Genomic DNA, 26396 nt, shown 5'->3' on the forward strand with positions numbered 1-26396 from the left:
ATGACCGAGGTGCTGTTAAAGTCATCCTTATCGTTTGCTTGAGGGACTGTGATCTGACTGTGAACTGTTTTCTACCGTGTCAGCACTGTGATCGATGATTGTTTAGTTGGCTTGTATCAGTCAGCATTTTGTCATCCTGTGGATTTCACATTAAGAACTGATGAGATACTTAGAATATATGAGCTGTCAGATTGCTGACTGACACCTTTCTCACAGAAATACAATAGTACATTTCCCTATTATTGTGTCATGTCATGAAGATGAGAAAGAATTAGTGGCTTTGCCAAGAAGGTGCTTTTTTGAGTGCAGGCTGAGTGCTGTGTTCCTGGGTTCAGTCCTAGCCTCATCATTAACCAATGTTGATGAGGAGCCCATAGCAGGAGAACCAATCAGCTTCTGTCAGCGGGATTGGGGGAGGTTTTTCAGGCAGGGTTTTCTCAGATCACCACTCTCAGGCTTCCTTTGATTCATCAGGTGCCTGTGAGTTGCTAGGATGACATCCACAGAGTAGTGCTTATCCTCCAATTGGCACCTGCTTTACTGTGGTGGGACTTGTATTGTAAATATTAACCAATGTCATTGGCATGTAAGTGAATCAGAGGGTTGCATTTGTCTCAATTCAGCACTCCACTGCATGACGTAAGATAGACAAGACTAGTCGGAAGAAATTCCAGGGTTGCAAAAGGAGGACAAGCATTAAAAAAAGACAGAATGGCTGCAATTGTGCGCAGCCTTGTGAAAGAAGGACGTAGGTACTCAGGAATTTGAGGATTTTAAAATACATCAACAACAGCTTGCAAATTGTCCAATGAAACCCAAAACTTCAACTGAGTGCAACAAGGCATATTAAAAATAGGCCAAGTCATGCCTACAGATGGTCAGTTCTGATGAACTCCTGTGGACGGTCAGTTTGCCAAAATGTCCAGTTTGCTGTTGCACATCTTTTATATTGAGCTCTGACCTGATTATGTTCATTTTTAAGCAAATTGTTACTTTCTGAAGTCTTGCACATGCTTGGGATGTTTTCACATATTGCACAGCATCTTGTCAGGTATGCCTTCATCACAGTGATGTGGTGTCTCTTGGTGCATTATTTACCCTGAAAACTCACCTATGTGCCAGGGAACTTTTTATTTTGACTGCTATTGCCCCACCTTTACAGAAGCAGGCAAAAATAAATAAATACTTTTTTCATTAGCACTTCTCAATGCTTTGTTTACCCTGTAAGCCCACCTCTACCCCAGAATGCATTTGTTTTTTTCCCTTTCATTAGTTTTTTTTTTTTTCTTCCACTTTGTTATTTCAGCTTTGCTTAGATCTTAGAGCAGTTTGTTTTCACGGGCACACCTCAATGCTTTGTTTACCTCCTCAGGCAACCACAGACGAATACTTTGCATCTAGAATTGTTTCAGTCACTAATTAGCTATTAAATGCAGTTAGAACCACTACTCAGTGGCCTTGTGATGATATCCTGATGATTCCATTTGTTCAATCATAACTGTGCTATAGATATTGGGGTGCATGCATGAAAGCTTGCTGTGATGCTACCCCTGACGCACAGCTAGATACCATTGTATAGCAATGCATAAAAGCGTATATCAGGAGTTTTTCCGACTGATTTGCCATTTACCACTCCGAGGCAGTCCTAAAATGTCATTATTTCTGTTTTCCATGTCATTGAAGTAATTTACATAAAATTACATTGGCACAGTATTTCTGTTAAAATGGTTAAAATGGAGACTGAATAAAAAATGTTATCTGGCTCATACACGTGTTTGTTGTTGATAATGGATTTTAAAGATAACTTAACATTACACAAAAATGATAACTACCAGAAACAGTGATCACATTGCTCTGCTCTCGTGATAATTATAGAGTCTAAAGAAATAAGCGATCACACTTCAACTTCGTGGAATCAGGCATGCACCGTCTGTTCACATTCAGCCGCCGGTTTCTTAATATAAGCATTTCATTTTTAAAATGGAATGCTTTCCCCCAAATATAGCATCAGGAAGTAGACATCCTCATTGTTATTAACATTAAGGCATGAGAGAGAATATACTGAATGTAAGTGAAATCTACTAACGATCTCTGGAGCAAGACAGCATGAACAGCGCATCATTCCAGCGCTCAGCAGCTACTGATGTGGAACGAAAAGAACTACAGTACTAGACATAGGTAAAGACGTGTACATATGTACACCCTTTGGGAAAAAAAAAAAAAAAAAAACATTTTGTTAACATCAGTTATTGTCATAGTCTATATTTGCATTCGGTCTTCATGCTAATGTCTGTACAACTACATTAGGTCACGTTTAATACATACAATGCATAGGACGCGTGTGGTATAAATAATTCACTTCATATGTCGAAACATTAGTGTTAAATGTGTAAATTTGATCAACAGTAGGTTTGCCGGCACTAGATGATTATTTCATGAAATATAGACTTCTCTGCGGCGGAAGTAGAAAATTGACACGTTTCTCATGGGATTGTTATCACTAGCGCTGCAACTAAAGCACAGTCACTACTGGACAGCAACGATCGCTCCGGTATTTCAAACTGCATTCGCTCTGCCTTTGAATCATTTATAATCGTTTTGGTCATGCTAAATCAACGTGGGTGGCATCTGGTTTTATTAAAAAAGAACCCAGGAAATGCATCCGTTTAGATATGGCAAGCATACAGATATTAGCCGTGTACCGGCCATTGAGTTTGTAAGTGCTAGGTTTGCACCATAAACAAGACCCAGTTAAACATACACATTATATATGCTGGCTTATATATAGATGTGACCAAATTAAATATTGACATTTATCTTGACTGAATTTTTTACTTTAATCAAAGGCATTTTCGCGCGCAACTTTTTACATTGAGAGCTGTTAATGAGTTTTGTAATTTACAGCATTAACCATTCGTAATTAATTGACGACAGGGATAATTATGTTTTGTGCAAGAGGAATATGTCTGTTTTGTAAGAAATAGAACAATAAAGAAAATTAAAAAAAAACTTTTAATAATTAACATTAGTTAATCATGGAAATTTGCTGTTGGTTATACCTTTAGGATATGAAACATCTGTTTACAAATACGCTTAACATTAACTAATTAAAGAGACATTTTGAAATCTGTATGATCTGAATGTTGTGTATCTGTGAACTAGTCATTGCAGGATAGGATGCACATCTTATAAAATGAACCACATTATGTCTCTGGGCTCATAGAGAGTATTACCTGTAATACTTGAACACTATTGTCTGATAAGATCTTCACTCGACCCAAAAGCTGATTTTCAAATGGGAGTTCTGTTGTATTAATTGGTTCAAATCAAATAAAAAGTTTTCATTGCTAATCTCCATAAGCATAACTGGCACCTAACACTCTCATTAGTCACTTTCACCAAAGACAGTATTTCAATCTATGCCACAGAATGGCAGACGCTTGGAAGACTATATCACATCTCTTTTGCACTTTTAATTTTTGCTGCATGCCTTTTCCACTGCTTACATTCTTGTCCTCAGTTAGGTGTGACTGCTAGAGTTTGGATCTTTGCTTTTTGAAGTAATGATGTTATCAAAGGTCCCACTAATTAAATGCTGATGAAAGGAAGTTGCTACTCACCCTTGATGTGATTCAGGAATGTTTACTGAGCATCAATTAAGGCTATATAGCATTGGTTTTGCAGACTCCATTATAAGGTAATCCAGAATAGTTCAGTGATGCTGTCATCTGGCATTGCAATAAATGTTTATAACATCTTCAAAACATGTGTATTATTGGTTATTTAATGGCCTTTTAATGTAAAATCTTACCATTTTGATGACATGTGATATGAATTGAATGCTTTTTAAAAGAAATGATAGAGGAAGCACCCTGTTGCCTAATTGAGTCTCCAAGGCAAAAGAGGATCAATTTTATTATTAGATTCAATCCATTAATGGCAGCATGGCCAGTAATATGTGGACACCACCAGGTTTTTTTTTCCAATAATGTGTCACTCAGTCGGACTCAAAATAGCCATATCATGTGTTGCTTATTATATTATGATTTTCCATTTATGAAATGATTTGATTTTCCTCAGCAACAAACACTCGGGCTGGCGATCAATATTCATTCCAGGTAGTCTCGATCACAGCATGCCCAGAGAGGAGATCTCCAAAACACAGACCGGCTGCTAATTATTTTCAGGAATTTGATATAAAATGACTCAGCGAATAGATTAATTGCTTTTGAAAATGTCAGTCAGATAATTCATTGTTTTTTGACATTCACAGCAGGCAGCTCATCTAATTCTCCTCTGCATGAGAAACACTGGAAAGCACTTTAAAGGATATTTTCCTCCCGTTGCGATCATTATCTGTGTGTGGCTTACAGTAGTTTCAGTCTTAAAATGCGGAATTCAATTCCACTAACTCGATCAAAGTCATTTAGCTGAGGGTAAGGTTAGACAATGTGAGACGGCAGCACTTTGGAATAAAAATGGGTTAGTCTGAAGTAATATCACTGTAAGGTGATATGTGTTTTAGTGCAATCTCTACAAATGCTTTGCTGAAGAGCTGTGCCTGATCAGTCTGCAGAATTGTGTGCATGAAAACTAACTAATGTCGTGAGAGAGGGCCCAAACATGACTCGGAAAGCTACAGTATGACACAATTGGGGCACAGGTAGTGTTATCTACAGTACAGTGGGTTTGAAGCTCCATTTGCATGCTGAAATATGTTAACCGAAGGAGAAAAAAAGTATTATTAGAGTGCGTGTCTAAACTGTTTTGCAAACATTTCTGGTGGGTGTTTTCTTTTTTGCATTAATGTTTTAGTCACATGTAGATAGTGTGGGGGCAGTTTGACAGTAATATATTCATTTGAAAAGTTTTTTTTTTTTTAATCTGTGCATTTGAGGAAATCAAGTTTGTTAATGGAAGGTAGGTAGCTACATCTGTATGACTCTGGAGTTATAAAAAAATTATTGTCTGCAGTTATGATATTATCGCTACCTATCAAACAGATCCCCTCATCTTGGGTGTATAAACATATCATGCCTAAAGGTACCTCTATCACTGTCCTACCCAGGATTTTAAGTCTATTTTTACAAATAAAGCTTCTTTTTTAATACCTCTCCCTGCATCATGTGACCCTGTTCAGACCCAATTCAGTTATACATTAGACCCGTCTCATGTACACAATTTCTGCACTCATGCCAGAGCACAGAAACAAGACGAATACAATCCTCTGATAAACCAGTGGCTGTTTGTTGCACTACAAGTCCCACAGTGCTATGGTCCCACACTATAGCAAAGTGGCCAGGAACTGGAGGATAGGTGTTATACCAGGTATGTCATCTAAGCAATAGGCAGGCGCATAACGAATCACAGAGTGCCTGAGAGGAGTGAAGTGAGGAAACCCTGGTTGACCTACCAACCACTATCCCTAGGGAAACAGAGCCAGGTTATTCTGCTGGTGTGGACTTCCAGTCATTGTCAGTTGATTATGGCTGGGATTGAACCTAGGAAAGTTTAACCTCTTAACCTTTACACTACGCTACCACAGACCTTTCAGATGAATGGTCCTGACTTGCTGTCTATAGAATGTGCATGCGATGTGCATCTCTCACAACTGAGAGCTATGACAAAATAATGGTGTATTTGAAATATGGAAATGTATGTCACTGATACATCATACTATTTGCTGATACAGCTTTGTGGCTTTCTACATGCAACCATTTTAATAAGCATTATTTCCCCCTTCATAAAACTTGAAATTTGTAAGGAAAAACCCAGGCCAGAGGCATTATTTTCAAATGTTCTCTCATTATCACAAATGGCAGAAAGATGCCCAAAGCTGTTTTTAGTCAGAAAGCTTTTTTAAAGCAAAGGTTAGTTAAAGTTAAAATTTCCTTTATAATTTTCCCTGATGTATTTTTCCCATGAATCTTGGTGCAATGCTTGTGGTAATGTGTGAGTACAGAAAAGTGCTATTCTTACATAAGTTTAATTATAAGGCAAAATACTGTACTCAGAATAACAGTGTACTATACCCTTTTAATATTATACCACTTCTCTCTTTGGGAATCTTTGCAGACCCATGATTTACTGGGAAATATTGTTTGGGCAGTGTATAACTGGTATTTACATCTGTTTGTAACTATATGAAATTAATTATGCAAATTGTGTTTTCTGTACTTTTGCTTGGTGACTGAAGGGGATGCCTTTAATAACAGACACACAGACTCCGTTGCGCTGTCAGAAGGATAGGATGGTGGCATGACGGACAGAAATGATGTCCAATAAGGGGGTAGCGTTTGCTATTACTACTTCACCATAGGGCAGATGCTCTTATCCAGCCCATTGCATTGGTCACATTTTGCGCAAACAGCGGGATATTTACTATTGAGGGAATTCAGATTAAGAACGCTGACCCCCTTCTAAGTGCACCGTTTATCTGACTCAGAATAATGTGAATCTGTCATGTCTGTATCAATATCAATAACTTTTATATCCTTTTGAAGGAGTCTGCCAGTTCGATTCCCTGGTGGAGCTGTAAAGGTGATCCCTGAAATGCTTCAGTAGTATCCAGCTGTAAAATGGATCATATTTACAAATGTAAACATAATTACGCAATTAAATAACTTAAATAATTAAATCACTCTGTTTTAGGCTAATCACCAGGCAGCCAACCTACCCTGCTGCTTGCTGTTGTAAAGGCATTTGTGCTTCTGAGGCAGTATTTAGTGAGGAAGGATCAGAACCCTAGACAAGAACTGCCTCACCCGGGACTGGAACCTAAGCTGCTCTGGTTAAAAGCTCGGCCGTTCATCCACAGTTAGTTTGTTCATGTTTGTGCTTATTTGGAAGTCACTCTGGGTAAGAGTGTCTGCTAAATGAAGTAATGTAATGTAATGTAATGTAATCAACAGTACCACATTTCTGCCCAGGACCCCAAAGCAAGGGTGTGTGCTAAGATAATCCTGTACTGCAAAATCACTGTGTGTGTGCAGACTAGCGGGCACATCCATTGCTTTGAAATCTTGAGCACTGATCACTGACAGACATCAGCCTTTATCACAAGACTTGACATTTGTACTGATCTTCTACTGCATACAGATCTTCTGTCTTCTACTGTGCTGTTGTTTCCATTCTCAGGAGACATCTGTTTATTCCGTCCGCACAGAAGCTTTTTTCTGTTACCAAACAAGTCCAATTAACACAAATAACTCCTTTCAAACTTTCCTTCGCACCGCGTAACGTGTGGTTGGAACACCTCTCCCGACTTCAGTGACTCTCAATTTCCTGTCGGCGTTGGAAACAATCAGCGCGCTCCCAAAAATAAAGCCAATAAATGCACGAACAAACTAACTTCCTAATCCCTCCAGATCGGGACACGTGTCTATGTCACAGAGCTGAAGCTCAAAGCAAATCCCAGCAGAACGGTTCAAACAGGCAGCAGTGCTTGATGTTGCACAAATCGGAACGAAAGCTGTGCAGGTTTACGGACTGTGTGTTTCAAGCCCCTCTCGTTTCAGTGCGACTGCTGACGGGAACATCAATAATGGAATTTGCAGAGCTTTGCTGTTGATTACATGCAGTAGTATTTAAAATCAAATAGAATAAGAATCTGAGATCTCCAGATCCACTCTTAAAAGAGCTTACCTGTGGGCTTTTAGAAGAGTAATATTCAGGCGAAACGCGTGTATCGCGGTTTGAAGGGATACAGTGGATGTCACAGTGGAGCAGTGCTGTGGTTTAAGGGTTTCTTTGCGCTGTAGTTTAAGCATGTGTGTCTCTCATAGACCCTGATAAATATTTGATCCAATAGTCTTTGAACTAGCAGTCTTTCACCGGCACTCTGAAATATGTGTCTCAGAATATTACTTTAGTGCAAAAGGCCTCTTTTTTGAATCCATGGAAATGTGCTTTGTCCCTTAACTTGGAGCAGCAAATTTACAAAGGAGTAGTGTTTCACATTTATCACAGCCCTTGTCAAACCGATCATGTTATAAACAAACCTCTTTATAACCTAACAGTTATAAGTGACAAGTCCCAAGTGTTGTGCATTTGAATAAGTAGACCCTGTTCAAATGCTAACTGCTTCCTCCAACCTCCTGCTGTCCTTCTCCCTCTCATCGCCCACTGTAAATCGTGCCTGATCAGCCCAGGGCAACAGTGCTTCAGAGAAGGCGAACTTGCCTGGTTGTGGGTCGGGTTTCTTACAGGAAACAACTTATGGAATTATTTTGGACTGTGGCCAGATTTGTGTCATTCAACGGTGCTTCACTGAAAACGAAGAAAATGAATTTCCATTCTAGTTTTCGAAAAAGGTGCGACGCAGTCGGGTTGGAATGCAGGCACCACTACATGACACACGTATGCAGCACTCTCATTTGAGAGGTTATGGTCATGAGTCATCTTAAAGGGGGAGGATGATTGGAGCTGTATGGGACAGAGTCCAAATGGGGGAAAGCATAACTTAGAAAGTATATTGAATAAATTCCCCCCATGTACAGCCTGACAACCAACTGTTGAGTCTGAGCTGTTATGCCCATAGACTTAGACTGTAGAATGGCCACAGACTCAGACTGAATGGCTGTGTAATGGTTGTGGCCATTGTACAACACATAACACACAAAAAAAATTAAACAAGCCAGAACCAGCCTGACCACTGACACAGCAAGCTGCTGCAAAAATGCACTTCAACAGACCTATTGATTACACAGGTTAGTCTCGTTAACCAATAGTGGTTCAAGACAGACAATCACACACAGTTGCAATGGAGCTGATTGACCGAAGAATGGATATGGATACTGTGTGGATAAAGCTGTGAATGGAAAATGAACACAGGATCCTAGGTGCATTACATATAATTACATTGAGTGCCAAGCGGTTTTGGGGACAGGTGAAGGCTGTCCTTCACAGCTAAAATCAGACCTTACAAGCATTTCACCCATTCAAACACGCTCCACCCCAACGATCTTCCACATGTTTTGTTTCCCAAGGTGGAGCCAATAGTACATTGATCGTGTTAAATATTGACTGCCGAGGATCCTGTTCTCCCCACAGAGATGTGTACACTACGTGTCTGGAAACAGGACGGAGAAAACACTGTCATTTGCTGTGGCATAATGGCACTTTCTCCCTCATTATTATTAACTGTGTCATCCGACTGCCACAGCCATTTTCGTGTTTCAGCTTTTAATAAATCTTATACATATTAAGTAGGACTAAACACACCATTCTCAAATTAAATTTCCTAGGTTTTCACGTATATATAGACACATAAATGTCCTGATATTTATTCTCGTTGGATTGTTTTATAATTGAAAAAGGTCTATATTTTGATATTTTCCACTGTGGTGTCCCATGACTCCTGTCGATGTTATTTATAAAACTATTTGATGGAGCATCCTCTTGCTGACAGTACGGTGGTAATATCTGAGGACTAGAATTCTCAACAGAAGGTTCCCAGTTCAAATCTCAGATTGTGCACTTTTGTTGTAGGCTAGTACAGCAGTGGCAGCTATGAAAAGGGGAGACAGAAACGTATTTGTGACCTGTGAGTGGCCTGGAACCGATTTTCATTAGTTACCCTACCAATTTTACAAAGGATCCCCCGTAAGAACTTGATTTCTTTTGACTTAATGGGCTTGCATTACCTTTGTAAATTTCATGTAAAAGAGTTTAAATCAGGACAAGAGATCAGGCTGTAATTTTAATTATAATAAAGAAATCAATGATTGCTCTGTAACATTTAATCTGCCAGTTTATTCTTGATTTCAGTCAAATAAACTATGCTACCACTTGAACCTCTGATCCTTATATAAGGTGGCATACTTGTTCACTAGATAAAATAATAAAACCAGATCAACCCAGTTTGGGATGATTACCAAATTAGAAATGACCTCTCTGCATCCCATATTTATGGCCACTGCTGCTGTACTGGCTACTGTCTGGCCACTAAGGTTACTACTGCTTTAGTCTGGTAAATGCCCATCTGTATAAGAGGATGAAACCCATCAGATGTGAGCAAGGGAAAATGGCAAGCGAATAAATAACCTGATGTCAGTCTAATATAAACTGTGCTATTTGGACTGCCCCGTGGCAGTGGACTCTGGAGTGCTCGGTGGCCGGCGTGTGTCACGCTGTCACAGACGCGGTGGCTGACAGCCGATGGCTCCTCAGATATGTGATGACTCTTGTCGCCGGGCTCCGCGGTGCCCCGCACGAGGGGGGCGGGCCTGTCCACACTCCATCCGTCCCCCCCCCCCCCACCCCCGGAGCCTGGGGGTGTCGAAAAGACGCCAGACACTCCCAGCTGGGGGGTAATGTTCGCTTAAATACCTGGCCGCGCTTCGACCTACTTCTCAAAAGCTCCTCACCTTCAAATGTGGAGGTTACATGAGATGCAGGAATGTGTTGCTCTGTGGGAGCATTAACAAAATGGGGAAAAAAAAGATTCCTTTTGTGCTCTCTGTACAAAGACAGAGCTTTGCGTGCACAAGGTTGTTTCGGAATGAATGCTCTTTGTCTGTTAAATTAAGTGACAGGTGATGACGAAGATAAAACCTTTGTTTTTCTTTAGACACCTGTACACAGAGTTTGTCATTGTACTTCCTACACTTGGTTCTGTTCAATTTAATTTACTGGATTGTATTCATACATGAACATGTCTGTTCAAGATTGTGTGCAAAAAGAGTGTGACATTCCACCACGAGCACAATGACTGTGTTGTAGCACTTTTTCACTTACATGAGTCTTTTCTCTGTGGCAGTTCTCTTGGTTAGCGTAGTAGTTATGGCATATTGTAGATCTGGCTATTAGGAGGCTGATTTTTTTATTGTTGTAGTGCTTTATTTGTAACTACAGTGTGGCTCTGGTTATTATTGAGATGAATTACACTTTCTCACTTATGTTTGAATGAGTTACTGTCATTTGCTGGCTTTCCGCTGTTATTTGTGGCATTATTGTCTGCATCATTGTATGTTGCTTGGTAAGTCACTCTGGATGGTAGCATCTGGCTGGATTCAGGGCATGAATCAGATTCAATTAATAAATTGGCCATCATTTCCATTTTTTAAAAAATGTTTCATTTTTGCATTTAATGAATTCAGTTTCAGTTCACTTCTTGAATCGCCTGAATTGAAGTGGCCCCAGCTGGGGTCTCCAAGACAAGACAAGCCAAGACAAGCCATGAAAGCCCAGACTAGATTTGGAGATTTAGTTTGATGTGCTGTTGCTCCTCTGTCCCTCCCCCTGCAGGCGTTTTTGGGGAACTCGAACACCGAGAGCGTGGTCCGGCATGACCTCCAGCACGCCATCGTGGCACGCTTCCTGCGCTTCGTTCCGCTGGAGTGGAGCGGAGAGGGCAGGATCGGACTGCGCATCGAAGTCTACGGCTGCCCTTACTGTGAGTGACCGCTCCTCTGCGATCTCCATTAAAAACGCACTACATTCATTTCCATGGCTCCACCTACTGTGAGATCTCTGTGATATTCATTAAAATCACTCTGTGCACTTCTTTCTATGGCTCCCCATGCTGTGAGTGACCGCCCCTCTGCGATCTCCATTAAAAACGCACTACATTAATTTCCATGGCTCCACCTACTGTGAGATCTCTGTGATATTCATTAAAATCACTCTGTGCACTCCTTTCTATGGCTCCCCATGCTGTGAGTGAACACCCCTCTGTGATCTCCATGAAAATCGCACTGTGCATTCCTTTCTATGGCTCCCCATGCTGTGAGTGAACACCCCTCTGTGATCTCCATGAAAATCGCACTGTGCATTCCTTTTTTTATGGCTGCCCTTACTTGTGCCTGTGTATACATCCCTGTATATTCTAATCTCAGGTTACTCCTCAGCAGCAGGTTTACAGATTTATTGGGAGCTCACGCCTCTTAATTTCACTTGCTACCCTTGACAAAGCTGTTGACATACTGTGAAGTCACAATTATTTCTGTGATCTAAATTTACTAGTGATTAGCACAACAGATTACTCTGAATTTAATTTCTAACCTTACATCCAGCGCATCATAAGCACACATCAAATGGACAGTGATTAATAAATAGTGTGGAACTGCTATATGCACATTTGTGTTATAACCTAAAACCCAGCTGCACCCAGATGTTAAGATTCTGGCTAGATTCAATTTTGGTTGTGGTTTTGTTTAGATTTGAGGTTGGGTTGTAATTTAGGTTTGGGTTATGGTTAGGGTAGCAGTAAACTTACACAGATAATTACATACAGTATAATTACACAAAAATAAACTTACACCTGATATTAATATCTATGGAATTACAGTTAGTCACACATACTGTATACATGCTTAGTACATTTGTAAAATAAGAAGAACTTATCTCACCTCTCACAGGAACTGTGATGTATGTATCATTTCATTATTAGAAGACTTATGTTCTTACGGATGTGTTTTCTGAATGCATTAAATTAGTAAGAGTTCTCAGAAGTTCCATTACTGTGTTGTGCATTTGCTTTTGAAGAGTGCTGCCAGTTCCGCGAAGGCATTATCATTCCTATCTTACTACCTCATGGAAGTCATTATAAATGATGGAAGGGGGGTTGTATATGTTACATGCTATTAGAGCCCATTAATATCCAGCGAACATTATCAACATGTTTTAATTATATATTATATCCTCTCTGTATTTATGTCAGGAATATCTTTTTTTATTTCAATTTTAATTTTGACCTGTGTCTCTCGTGGAGTGTTTTCATCAAGCGGATGAATGGGGATAAGATTGCATGCTTGACCCGTTAACACATTCTGTTGTGCCGGGGGAGTAAACCAGGATGAATTTCTCCCTGTCATTTGATTAGGCTGCTGGAAGCTGATTTCAATAAAGAAAGGGGGCAATTAAGAATAAACTAATGCCCTAATGTAATTTTCCACCAAATCCATTGTCTCCCTTTTCCTTTTTTTCACTTTCCAAAGCAGAAACTGGGTTATTTGACAGCTGCAGAATGTGAGGCACTGTAGGTGCCGATTCGCAGTGGGCAGATCTGTAAAGAGGCCTTCCTCGTTCGAATGTAATGCCTGTTTCGTGGTGATTAGGTAGGACGGAGTTCTACCAATTCCACCTCAAAATAAATAGCTTCATTCCGTCCCTCCCTATTCTCTTCCTTTGCCTTCATCCTTGATGTTGATCGAGATTGACATACGGGAAACAAAAGGTGTGGAAGTCTCCGCCCTAGGCCTCCAAGCCGTCCTTCAGCCTGTCAGTACAGTGATGACACCTTGATTGACACCAGCTAAACTGGAGTGGCACAGTACTTACCCCTTTTCAAGTAGCCAAGATGAATGCCCCATCCCGTATAGACCCCTCTTCCTGTTGTTAAATGAGATTGCCTGTTTGTAAATGTCCAGTACACAGCAGCCCTGAAATCCAATTATTTCCTGTCCCAAAGCTACTAATCCATAGCAAACATTTGACATTCACATCCATCCACAGCTTTTGTACTCATCCTATTCGCAGTTAGAGGGACAGACAGACAGACACACATTAGGTCATTGTATAATCTCCGCTCTTCCTGGTGGTGCCAGAGGTGATGGCATTATTCCACTAAGCAATGGTAGGCAGCCGCGAGTCCAGCTCTCATAATGGAAAGAGCCTGTGCTCAGCCTGTTGACCTTGATGATCAGGGAAAATGGATGGAAGCCATTTTGACATGGGGAGGATTGCTGTGGGGGGGGAGCAGCGTTAGGCTCTCATAACGGGCGAAGCACAGCACACGGTCGTTTTCACATTACCGCAATAACCATTTCTCTGTGGAGCGAAAGAGGGGAATTGTATCAGTGTCTATCAGCGCAGGAGTACGGAATCAGTCTGAATCAACCGCTGAATAGCTCATCAGCTACACGGCCCCCTCCATGTTACAAGACTCGACACAATCATGATAAATAATGGCTAACTGAAAGGCAGAAAATGCTTGGACATCAGGGACTGCGTGAAAAGTGATCAGTTCACTGATAACAACCAGCCTTCACTACAGAAACTAGCTAGCACTGCTGCATGACTTTGACACTGGTTTACGATTAAGTAAGTTCCATAAGGGAGGAGATGCAAAGTCCTTCTAATACAAATCCAATGAGTAAATAATGTTGGGATACTTGAATAAGTATCCATAAAAATAGACTCTGGGGGATGAGTGGTACCAAAAGGCAGATGAGTGAAGTCCAAAGCTCCAGCACAAGCCTTCCTCTCATAAAGTGCTTTATCAACATAATTAACTTTGATTATGATCTAGATTCCCTGTAGATCAGAGCAGACGTTATCCACTTAAAATGCTTTATTTGCTGTGTTTTTTAATCATTTTCCAATTACAGTTCTCTCTTGTACGCACAGCATTTCTTGGTACGTAACCTCCACCCATAGTCCACAGTTTTCAAGGTCTCTGTCTCACCAATGTATTTTTTGCCTCTCCAGCTTCAGCTGTTAAGACAGATTCAGATTCTTCAGACCATTCTGTGGTCTGTCTCCTAACTGATAAATTAATTTAAGCAAGATTTCATTTTTTTGCATTACAAATGCCGTTAATCACTTTGTTAAGGACCAAATGCTTTGCAATTGAATTGAAGCGGGCCCTTTGCCTAAAGGTGATCATGTGTGACCTCTGAGTCCAGTGACTGTCATAATTTATCCCACTGAAAAATCAGAATGGTTATGTATTTTAATACTGCTGATTACTGTTTATTATATTTACCCATGATGGATCCCTGAAAAGTCCTGGCTTTTTCATCAATACAAACAAGGTAGAACGTGGCATTACCCAAGCACCACGGCCTTGACATTCCTGCTGTGTGAATTTGCATGTTTGTGTTTATGGCATTGTGAGTTTACATGCCTCGTTTTCAAATCCACAATACCATATCATGACTTTTAGGACCACACAGTCCTCATGTCACACCTCCATTTCAGTCACTTTTATGTTTGGTTGGGGGGCCAATAATAACAGTTCAGAGTACTGCTTCTTGAGAAAAAGTTGTAACTTTAATTTTCCATCTCCAGAGGCTAAAACCACCACAACCTTTCACATTTCAAAATGCCATCGTGTGTCATTTTGAGCACAGAATGAGCTCACAATTCACCTTCTGTTACACAGGAAGAAAGACTTGTCAGTTAGCTGGGCCTCAGAAATAATGTCCTCTTGCCTCTCTGCGGTTAACTGTTCTAAGAGTGTCAAACAGCAATATATCCTTCCATCGAACCAAGGGTGGAAAGGACAATCTTGTGTGAAGTCCTTTTCAAAATCATCACCTTAAATGGGAATGGCACTGGATCGAGTCGTGGCCACTCAAGTGTCTGATTTCAAGTGTCTGGAATCAAAAGTGCTTTTCTCAGCCTGTAAATGCTATAAAATGTCAATCATTGCAGAACAACAGTGAACAAAGTTTGACTGTTTATCCAAACTGATTTTTTAAAAACAGTTTTCCATGCACGCAAGCAACAATAAGTAAATAATAATATCAAAATATCATTATATCATTGTGTTATTGTGTTATTAAATGCAATCATTCTCCTCTTCAGGGGCAGATGCCATCAGTTTTGATGGACAGGGTGTGATCTCCTACCGCTTCAAGATGAAGAAGATGAAGATCCTGAAGGACGTGATTTCACTGAAGTTTAAAACGTCCGAGAGCGATGGGGTCATCCTGCATGGAGAGGGCCAGCAGGGGGACTACATCACCCTGGAGCTACGGCAAGCCAAACTGATACTGCAGATTAACCTGGGTATGTCTGTAAGATATGTAAGAACGTGTCTGTGAAAGATCATATTAACCTGGGTTTGTCTTTAAGATGTCTAAGAATGGGTCTGTTAAAGATCATATTAACCTGGGTATGTTTGTATAATATCTAAGAATGGGTCTGTGAAAGATCATATTAGCTCAGGTATGTCTTTAAGATGTCTATAAAAGCGTCGGTTAAAGATAATATTAACCTGGGTACATCTGATTAAGATATGCGTGAACATATCTGTTAGAGATCACAGATCATGGTTATGACACTTTAGTTGTGTAATGTAACTTTATCTTTAGTTCACAGTAGTGTTGGTCTCCATGGTAAATTTAGTTTGAGCTGACAGTGGTATTGGTTACCACAGTAATTTTACCTTACACTCACAGTGATATTGATTACTGCAGTAACATTATCTTGAACTCATAGTGGTATTGTTTACCATAGTAAATTTATCATCTTGAGCTCACAGTGGTATTGGTTATCACAGTAACTTTATCATCTTGAGTGCACCCTGGCATTGGTTACCACAGTAACTTTATCGTCTGGAGCTTAAAGTGGTATTGGTTACTACGGTAACTTTATCGTCTTGAGTGCACAGTGGTATTATTTTCATCCTTCTGTGTGAGACTTAATAACAAGGGGCTCAGTGGAGTGGAGAAATGTCAAGTTGTCAAGCCGTGATATCATTCATTTATGAAATGTGTGTGTGTGCCTGTGTGTATGTGTTTTGGTTCAGACTGAGTACAGTGCTCCGCGTTCTGTGTCTACAGGTAGCAATCAATACGGCTCGATTCTCGGCCACACGTCAGTGACAAGCGGGAGCCTGCTGGACGATCACCACTGGCACTCGGTCGTCATCGAGCGCTACCGGCGCAACGTCAACTTCACCCTGGACAGACACACGCAGCACTTCCGCACCAACGGGGAGTTTGACCACCTCGACCTGGACTACGAGGTAAACGTCTGACAGGCATTTCAAATTACCGGGCGCTTGACACCCTTAACAATATTCTGAGCGTGGTATGTTTTCGAGAGGAATCAGATACAGCAACCAGGAAACGTAGTGTAGCCTGACTGCATGCTGCAGTGGCTATTATTCTGATTCATACTCCATGAAATATGCCTTTATATCAATGTATAGTGCAGACGAGGATCTTCTCCTCTTTTTGCAGTGTAAGCATGCAGTGTATAGACACCGCTGGGCCTCCTGAAGCCTCCCTCTACAGCAGCCCTCTCCACGTCCTTCCGAGGAAAAAGTCAAATAAAAGAGATTTGTTAATTAGCCCTGATTTTCACGGCGGATCTCCAGAGTCAACTCACAGAGAGACTGCAGGAGCAGAAACACATGTTTATGCAAGCCTGCGCTTGTTTAACAGTCGTAATGTCAGGCCTGGGCTCTTGGTGTGCGCTGGGTTTGCAGTGATTATCATAGGATTTATCTTCTGTGAAATGCTCAGTAGCTCGCGTGGCTGTAAATTACTTTGCCGCTGCATCAGTAACACCTCCAACCGATTTATTAAAGAGCGCAATCAACATTATCAGATAGTAATTAATATTACTGGGATCCCGCACATAGTGTAGGGAATATTAAATATTTAACTAAGAAAAAAAAATGGCTGTGATTATGCAACTGAAAGTCATTCAACAATCTCAATCAACGCACATAGAATAGTCTATGCTATGGATCACGCTGCACCTGAAGCAGTTCAGTTCAAATGGGCTTTAATGTTAAGAGCTGGTCACAGATAAAAGCAATTAGAATAATGGACCTATGGATTGTGTGAGCATACCTACAAACGCAGCCCAGAAATGCAAAATCAGAAACGTGTTTGCGTCACAGATGCTGAGTTAACCTAGCGCTGAAAAGTCCCTGACATCTGCACATGCAAGTACACAGTGCATACCACAGTGAACTCCTTATAAATAGCTTCTTGCCAAATGTCAGTGCCCACAGCATCAGACAGAGGTAAAGCTCTAATTGCAGTACATTGCTGCCTGATAGAATTGGTCCCCAGCTTGGGTTGTAAACAGATAGTGATACAGGTTATCCAAACAGAAAAGACACTCCTTAGCTCAAAAATAATATGAAATTTTAATGCACTACTACAAGGAAGAGACTCAGCATAGCAGCTCTCTGACATGGACTAGTTATAAATATAAATGCCAACTACATCGGTTTCTGTTGAGCTTGTCACTCTGTTTTTCCCTATTGACTCTTGGGGCCCGACTCCAGGCCCACTGGATGCAAACAGTGATTAGACCAGCAGAACAGTAGCAGTCTAAGCAAGCTAACAAGTCCAGTGACAGTATACCAGTGCCTTGTGGTACTTTAGACAGCTGATTCTGCCTGAGATGTCTTGAACGATCTCAAAGTTAGAAGTGAACATTAGCAGAAATTTCCTCTGGAAAGCTAGACGTGTTTGACTGCTTGAACTTCACAGTAGTGTTTTCAGGAATAAACACATGTGTATGTCCACAGCCATGTGGTATTTAAACAAGCTATTCATGCTGTTAGAAAGCTATTAAAGTTAACAAATTTTGAAAGTGTAGTTTTTTTACCCAAGTATTTTGTCTAACAGTATAAATAGACTAAATTATCTAAAAATAAAACAGTGTGTGTGGGTTTATTATGTGTGTGTGGGTATCCTATATAACTGAACCTATTGAAGGGGGACTGTTAGTATTGAAAGTTAGAGTACACACAGGCCCTCCAGGGCCTGAAGTTTGGAATTCTATCGGAGAGAGAGTGCTTGCATGGTGGTAACTGCCCCTGATGTCCCTCTGTCTGCAGCTCAGCTTTGGGGGCATGCCTTTCTCTGGGAAGCCCAGCTCGGGAAGCAGGCGGAACTTCATTGGCTGCATGGAGAGCATCCATTACAATGGCGAGAACATCACTGACCTGGTCAGAAGGAAGAAGCTGGACACCACAAGCTTCGTAAGGCCTCCTTAAATCTCAAACAAGGGTCACAGATAAGTGGTGTGGAATGCTATTTGGGATGTGTATTGGTCAGGGGGCCTGACCTTTAACCAGAAAGTTGCTTAACTGAACCTCCGATGGGGTAGTGCCTTATCATGGAACACTATAATGCTGTAGTTGGAGTGTACCTTTAACAAAGATTTAAACTCTGCCTCATAGGTCAGAGACAGATATTATTTGTTTGAGAGATTATTTGTTTCAGTTTGCATTCCCAGAATGAACATAGTATCATCATCATCATCATAGTTAAACCTGTATTTGTCAGGCATTTTGAATATCAATGATGACCCATCAAAATAAAGATGACAAAATCAACAATGCCAAAAAAGCAACAGCAAGAGTGAGGACTGAAATAATTGAGAGCACGTAGATTGAGATATGTGGTAGTGTATTTACACTTGATTGTCTAGTGTCAGAGTTAACTTGTGATGATGCTTGTGTTGCGCATGCACTCGCTGGTCTGGGAATGATGTTAAGTCTAGTCTGACAGCGGTGCTCATTTAACTTGGATGGATTCTGTTCTCTTGAGCTGGAAGTTGCTCTGGGCAAGAGCATCTGCTAAATGAATGTAATATAATGTAATGTAGACAGCTTCAATTTCAGCAGCACAATTAAAGCAAAGGAACTGTAGCGTGCAGTTGGTTGCATTCACGTATATCATCTACTAGAGATTAAGCACAGAATTATAAACCAAGACAGATATTTCAGTCTGCGGGCAGAAATTAGAATTCAGAGTGACCGGTGTCTGCTCAGACTTTGGAGTAGGCCAGACTGAGTGCTGTAGTAGATCTGTGCTTGACCTGAGAAGACTGAAAGAGATGGAAAAGATAGAGAGAAGTTTTACCCATGATGGTTTTATACACGGAGTGAGGGTGTATCAGTGAGATAAGCGTCAGTTATGGAAGGAAGGCCAGCCTGTAATTGAATATAGATCCCATCGATCGGTACAGTATGGAGCTACTAGGGGGAAAAAAAAATAGATAACTCAGTGATATAGACTGTCTTGTTTAGAAAGAGTACACCTGGATTCCATTCTGTAAAGTACATTGCTGTATCTCATAGAGAACACATAGTTATCTGAATGAGGGAGATCTCAGAGGAGCAGGTGAGGCTGTCCTTTATGTTTCTTAAAGCTGAGAGCCAGCATCTCAACAGCATTAGCCTTCATGACATTGAACAATGCATACCTCCACACATCCTTGTGGAGTCTTTAAGGTCCGTCCTGCACATTTAGGCCCAGGTCTATGAACCTGATGTGAGAGATATGACCTACAGTATTGATCCTGCAGTAGTTGTTGATTATTCCTTTTCTTCTAATAGCCCCCAGGCTCCTTTCTTCCTGTTGATCTGAGCAGTGCTTAATTTAGTGCAGTATGGGATTGAGAATGTCAGCATTGCGTACTGTTTTGAATGTGCTTTTATCCATTGGCTATTCACAGATCCCAGCATAACAGATCAGTGTAATGTACTGCTGAATCATTCAGCAAAATGTTCTTTTTTACACTATGCAATATTATTGAGAAACTGGAAGAAGAACTTGCAATTTGTTCGACAGAGGTAGTACATTGTTAGTACATTGGTATTCTCCACCTATGGCTTCATGGTATACTCACTGTGTAGGTAATTGAAGTTCCAAGTGAAGATTTGGGAGGATTTTCAGGCAATCCCTATGCAGTCAACCAAACTAGATAAACTGATTCTGTCTACTGGTGTAAAAATCCCACTTACCACTTCCTTTCCATATCAGTTGTTCATGGCATTCCTCCACCACCCAGTCTCCACCTTTTCCTCCTGTTCATGATGTCCAAAATGGGGGGATCAGCAAACTCAGCCTCATGACTAGATCCAGTCCCTTCATCGCCCTCTGGAGCCAAAGATCACTGCCTCTATCCCCTCATCAACAGCAACCTTTATTTTTTCATTGCATGGAGGTTCATATTGACTGAAATAATAGCTACTGTTTGTAATCGTATTCAAGCTCCATAATAAGTTAGAATACAGACATGTAGATGCAGCATTCGCTCTTCAGAACACCTTTTGAAGAAAGGTCTAAATCTTGCTTTTGTGAATGCCGGAGCAGCATGTTTCAAAGGTTCGTCTCGGCGTGTCTGTTCTTCAGGGGAGGTCCTGCTGCTACCCCATCTATCTCACGCAACGAACGTTTTGAGGGAGAGGGGGCAGCTGTCTCAGTCTTTGATTTCCCATCTTTTCATCTTGAAACATTTTCACAGTCCACGCTTTGTTCTTTGTTAGGCCTTTCATACTGAAACTGATTCTGTCAGACAAAAAAAGAAAAAAAGTTTCTAAAGATCGTGGCGTGAGGGGCACACGCATTTAATACTTCAGATGATTTCTGGAAATGTCAACATGTATATTGAGCTTTGCTAAAGGATCCTTCTAGTTATGCATGCATGTCTTTTTAGTGAAATAAAGTATGAGGATTTTGCATTCTCTAGAAAAGGTTCAAAGAAGGGCAACTAAATTAGTTCCTGGCATGAAATATAAAAGCTACGAGGAAAGACTCAAGTTACTTAACTTATTTAGACTAAGCGAGAGGAGGCTTAGGGGTGATTTAATTGAGGTATTTAAATTTATAAAAGGAATCAATAAGGTTAAATATAATAGATTCTTTAGGGTGAGTTCAGTCTGTAAAACAAGATGACATAAATGGAAACTAGTTAAGAGTAAGTTCCGCACTGATATAAGGAAATATTATTTTACACAAAGAGTTATCAATACATGGAATAGGTTGCCAGGTCATGTAGTTGAGGCAGAGACCCTTGCTGTGTTCAAGTCTAGACTTGATGCAGTTTTGGATACTCTTAAATTAAGAAATGGCGAGCTTAGTTAGGCTGAATGGCTTGTTCTCTTCATCATATGTTCTTATATTGATTGTTATTGGCATCAGTTTCATGAATTGAATATTCACCCACAGACTGATAGTTAAATAAATCCAACTTAGAAGAAGAACCCAATAAAAGTGAAGGAAGAGAAGTAAAGCGGGATTCAGTGATTCAGTATTCTCTCAGATGAGTAAGCAGACTATCAAGTTTTGATTAAAATTGTAATGCAGTTGCTTCATGCATGCAAACAATTAGGCTAAATTAGATCTTCCATATAATTGCACCTGACTGCAAGTACATCCATTTGGACAACAAAAAATTGTCCGCTTGTAAAATCTGTTTTTATCTCCTTGAAGTGTAAATACATTTTTGGTATGATTTTATGATGAGTATCTGAGCTGTGGGGGTAGGAAAGAGCTAGAATTATGGAACTGTTCATCGCTGTCACAGAAGAAAATTTATGTCTGTGAATCTTCTTGCTCTCTCTCCCTGTCACTCTCTCTCTGACATGCTGACTAACATGCTAAAGCAGAATGCTAAGTGTTGTTCCCCTTTGCATCACAGAGAGTGTGTGAGTGTGTGTGTGTGTGTGTGTGTTTGGTTTTGTTTGGTTTCTGTTTCTTTTCTAAATATAAATATGTAAATATATGGATAAAACTTTTTTTCCCAAGCTCTGTTGGATTAAGTAGTTGAAAAAAAAAAGTCTGTTTGTAAAGTCTTTCTCTCTCTCTCTCTATCTCTCTCTCTCTCTCTCTTTCTCTCTCTCTGTCTGTTTCCTGTGGGGATGAGCAGCGTAACCTGACCTTCTCCTGCATGGAGCCCCACACGTTCCCCGTCTTCTTCAATGCCACCAGCTACCTGCAGCTTCCCGGGCGGAGCGGCCACGAGGCAGTCTCTGTCAGCTTCCAGTTCCGCACCTGGAACCCGAGCGGCCTGCTCCTGTACAGCGCCCTGGCTGACGGGATGGTGGAGGTGGCCCTGACCGACGGCAAGGTCAGCGTCCACATCAACGTCACCCAGAAGAAGACCACGCGCATAGACATATCGTCAGGTGAGCCATCCTCTCCATCGGTGTTGCTGGCACGCATCTCTTCAGTCTGGAAGCATGAATCTGGGTTATATCTAATAAAGACCGGCCATTATTTTGTTTTTGGATGTTTTTTTGTATTTTTTTGAGAGAGGCTGTATCTAATTAGCAACCATTTATGTGGTTATGTGGCCAATGGTGGTTAGATGATTTACAGTCACCAGACAATCAGAGCTCATTACACGAGTATCCACTATTATCTTACACAAACAAGGTATTCTGACTCTTTCTTCTAATGTGGCCATTACATGAGTTCCTAAGGTTGCCATCTCAACAAGTGTAAATGCAAAATGTCCCTTTTCCATCTGGTTAATCAGATGCATATGCACATGTTCACATTACACTTGGTGATGAATAGTTCTAAGGTGGGCTGGTTAAACATGTGCGACACAGCATATGGTAATCTGCTCCGCAACACTGGAAGCTATCATCATTCTCATTACACCTCACAGGCAGGACGGTTCTCTGTGACTCCATTGGCCGTTAGCTAGCTGGGCATGCCAGTGCCTCTGAAAGCACAGCCAATCATACCTGATTGCAGGCAGAAACCATTTCGTGTTGTTCAGGCTCTGAGATTTGAGCATTAGAAATTACATCCCTGAATGTGTGTGCTTCTCATTCTCCAACAAGAGTTAATGTGTGCAAGAAGAAGGCTTCACTATCTTCCTGTTTCATAACGGTCTTCTCCTCAGAGTAGAGAACAGTGCATATTCAGACCTTACGAATTACATTACTCAGATGATTATTCCTATTATAGATTTGGTCACTTGGCTGCCTTACATGTTTGCTCACAGTTAGCAGTACCTACTTCAATTAGCATGACTTGAGATAAATCCTGTTTGTTTCCCTATGAATTCAAGAAATCTTTTCATTCACTGGTGGGACTGTTCTTTGGTGTAAATGCAGCTGATGGCTCTCGGTTTTCATATTCAGGCACGGGTAACATATGCAGTATGCTGGCCCTCATTGCCTAAGGAGAGAAAACACATCCCAGATGAAGTCAGTGTTGATACCGCCTGCTTGCTGTTTTGTTCCGCCTCTGTCCTTTGTTCCTGCAAGCAGAATTCGCTTGTCGCAAATGAGCCATCCCTCTCTCTCTGCGAGTGAATCTATTTGCATGTTGTCTTGCCCTGAATGGGCTTTGAAGGCATGAGTAAGAGTTTTTATGCTGTCTTAAATGAGAGTGCTTTCCCTAATGGGCAGTAGTTAAGCCTGATTCTGGAGGGAATTGGTTTGTAATTGCCGATCCTCCTGCCCATTATTTCCCCGAACTACACTGCTCTTCCGCACGCTCAAAGGAAAATGATGTTCAGGGGGCGTTTCTTCTCATCATCTGTGGTTCTGACCGGCTGTCAGAAAAACCGAAGCTCTCAAGCAGTTAAAATACCTGTGTGTTGGTAAAAGATTGTTCAGAGCTTCCTTTCAGTTTGACACATATTTTATCATTAATGCCTTCAAGAAAAAATAGAATCGTTAGTTGGAATCAGAATCAATACTTAATTAGTTTGTAGAGCAGGAATGTTGAGTGTATATGGGCTACAGTTTTTTTGGTTGCTTTAGGTTGTTTTGTATTCAAAGTATATCAATTCAGATAAAAGCTGTGCACTGGAAATGCATTGTGGGAGTGCACTGAGACCTTGTAAGAGCAAATGGATTTGTTCCACTCATTTGAGTGCAGTGTTGTCAGCAAACCTTGTGTCTTTTAACACGGTGGAAATGAACTCCGCAACATGATGCCTCATTACGCATCGTAAGTGGTCAAATTCAAGAGTAGGTAGGCTGTATGTGTCAGCTCAGGGACATTGTAAATGGTGGTTTATGTTTTCCCTGGGTTTCTGCTGGTAGGTCTGACTCCAAACCCTTCCAAGTAGTGACAGAGGTCAGCTGCCCCTTGTTCATACTATTTATAGCTGTGCTTGAAACCGCAACATGGAAACTGAAGGAGATAAAATGATTTTTCTGCTACTTGTACTGCTATGTACTCTGATGTTTTTTGATTATTATTGTATTTGTTAATTTTACTCAAATTGTAATTAATTCAGGGTAATCAGAAATCAGTGAAACCACACTTCAGCATTTGAGCAATATTTAACAATAGTATGTCTGTGTGTAACTAATATGTTTACAATGTATTTTTATCTGTTTGTTTGTGGAAACTAAGGGTATGAATTGAGGTAATTTACTACATGAATACATTAATGAATGATGTTGTCCTGGCTGCGTTGACACTGTATACCAGCCCTGATCATTGAACACCTGCACTATGTGTCTCTAGATCAGTTCTCTTCCTGTAGACTCTGCAAAAGCACATAAGTACAATAGCTGCTATAATCGACACCTCCACTTATATGAATGAAACAAGCGAGCTTTCACATGGTCAAAAAATCCCGTTCGTTGTGATGCAAAACAATGTCCAAGACATCAATGAATATGAATGAATAGTTATGAATCGTTACAAATAGTTATACTTCTGGCTGAAAGGCAATGAAACAAGTAACAACAACTCCCCTTTACTACAATATTCATTTATTGGAGACACGCTCAAACAAAAACACCTCAGTCTGTCATTCCACAGTGTCACAATAAACACACCTGCCTCTACTCAATTTTGGTCTCATCGAGCGTCGTATCAGAAAGTGTGAACGGAGAGGGGCTTGCTTGTTAGACCGGCATTTTCAGAACAATGTTTTCAAGTTGGTGCATGCCTCTCTTAACAACTGTTAAATTACAGTGGTGTCTTTTTCATTACTGCACTGTGCAATAAAGCAACAAGGCACAATAAATTATGGACTTTGGCGTTGCCAGGGCTGTTGCTAGGTACACGACGAAGCCCAGTCTGCCATGGAGGATGAGATATACACTGACAATTATCTGAATAGACGACATCATGTCCCACCAAGCGATATTCTTTCATTGAAATGTCATTACTTTTTTCCACAGGCTGGTGAAGGTGGTTGAGAATTCTGATTAAATGTTTAGATTTTTTTTTATATTTCCCTGACCTAAAATGAATGTTGTGCCATTACAGAACATTAGCTTCGCAAACTTACACTGCGATATTGCAACGCCCGCAAAATTTAATGGTCCGATGGAAAATTGCCAGTAATTTTCCACCCCAGGAGCCTGCGTCTTCTGTAAGACAGCCGTGTCACGTTGTCCGGGGTGACACTTTGATTAATCACGGCTATCACGGCGCTGTTTGGCAGCATGAATGGGACAGTCAGACTAATCCATTAGACAGCTACGCTGAGCTGCTGCGTTCTCTCTTCCAGCACGGCATCTTTCCAGTGTGCAAGCACGCACTCTCTTCAAGGCGTATCAACCTGAAGGCAGAGCAAGGGAGAACAACATCTCGCGCAGCCCCTCTCTAATATCCTGTCCTGCTTCAGTGCTACATGTTCTGTAATGATCACGTTTTTCCCTGCTAGCTAGAAGCTGTATTTAGCATAACTGTTGCATGTACGAACCATGATTCCATTGAACCAACAGCTGTTGAATTTATTTAGATAGTAATATCTTATTCAAGGTTTTATTTTATACAATTATATAATAATTATTAATAATTAAATATAATTATTTTGATGATTTGCCATTCGTGTGGGATATGATTTGCCTTCCATATTCCATAACAAGGTTCATAAAAAATAAAACATAATTGCTCAGAAATGTAGTAATGTCATGCATATATTTCCCTTACCTAGGGAAATTTGATATGAAAGTAAATTTCCTATGATAAAAAAGATTTATA

General features: G+C 40.7%; 1 protein-coding gene across 2 annotated transcripts in view; it reads left to right on the forward strand.

Moving 5' to 3' along the window:
• The window catches only part of LOC118771009 (contactin-associated protein-like 2), a 231779-nt gene that overhangs the window by 108134 nt on the left and 97249 nt on the right, over positions 1-26396 (forward strand). For both annotated transcript variants that reach the window (XM_036518836.1, XM_036518838.1), the window contains exons 4-8: positions 11248-11395; positions 15532-15735; positions 16512-16696; positions 18533-18676; positions 22354-22612. In XM_036518836.1, coding sequence (XP_036374729.1) covers positions 11248-11395; positions 15532-15735; positions 16512-16696; positions 18533-18676; positions 22354-22612 — 940 coding nt within the window. The remainder of the gene's footprint in view (positions 1-11247; positions 11396-15531; positions 15736-16511; positions 16697-18532; positions 18677-22353; positions 22613-26396) is intronic.

Source organism: Megalops cyprinoides, chromosome 24 (assembly GCF_013368585.1).
Source record: "Megalops cyprinoides isolate fMegCyp1 chromosome 24, fMegCyp1.pri, whole genome shotgun sequence".
In the NCBI taxonomy this organism is placed as follows: Eukaryota; Metazoa; Chordata; class Actinopteri; order Elopiformes; family Megalopidae; genus Megalops; species Megalops cyprinoides.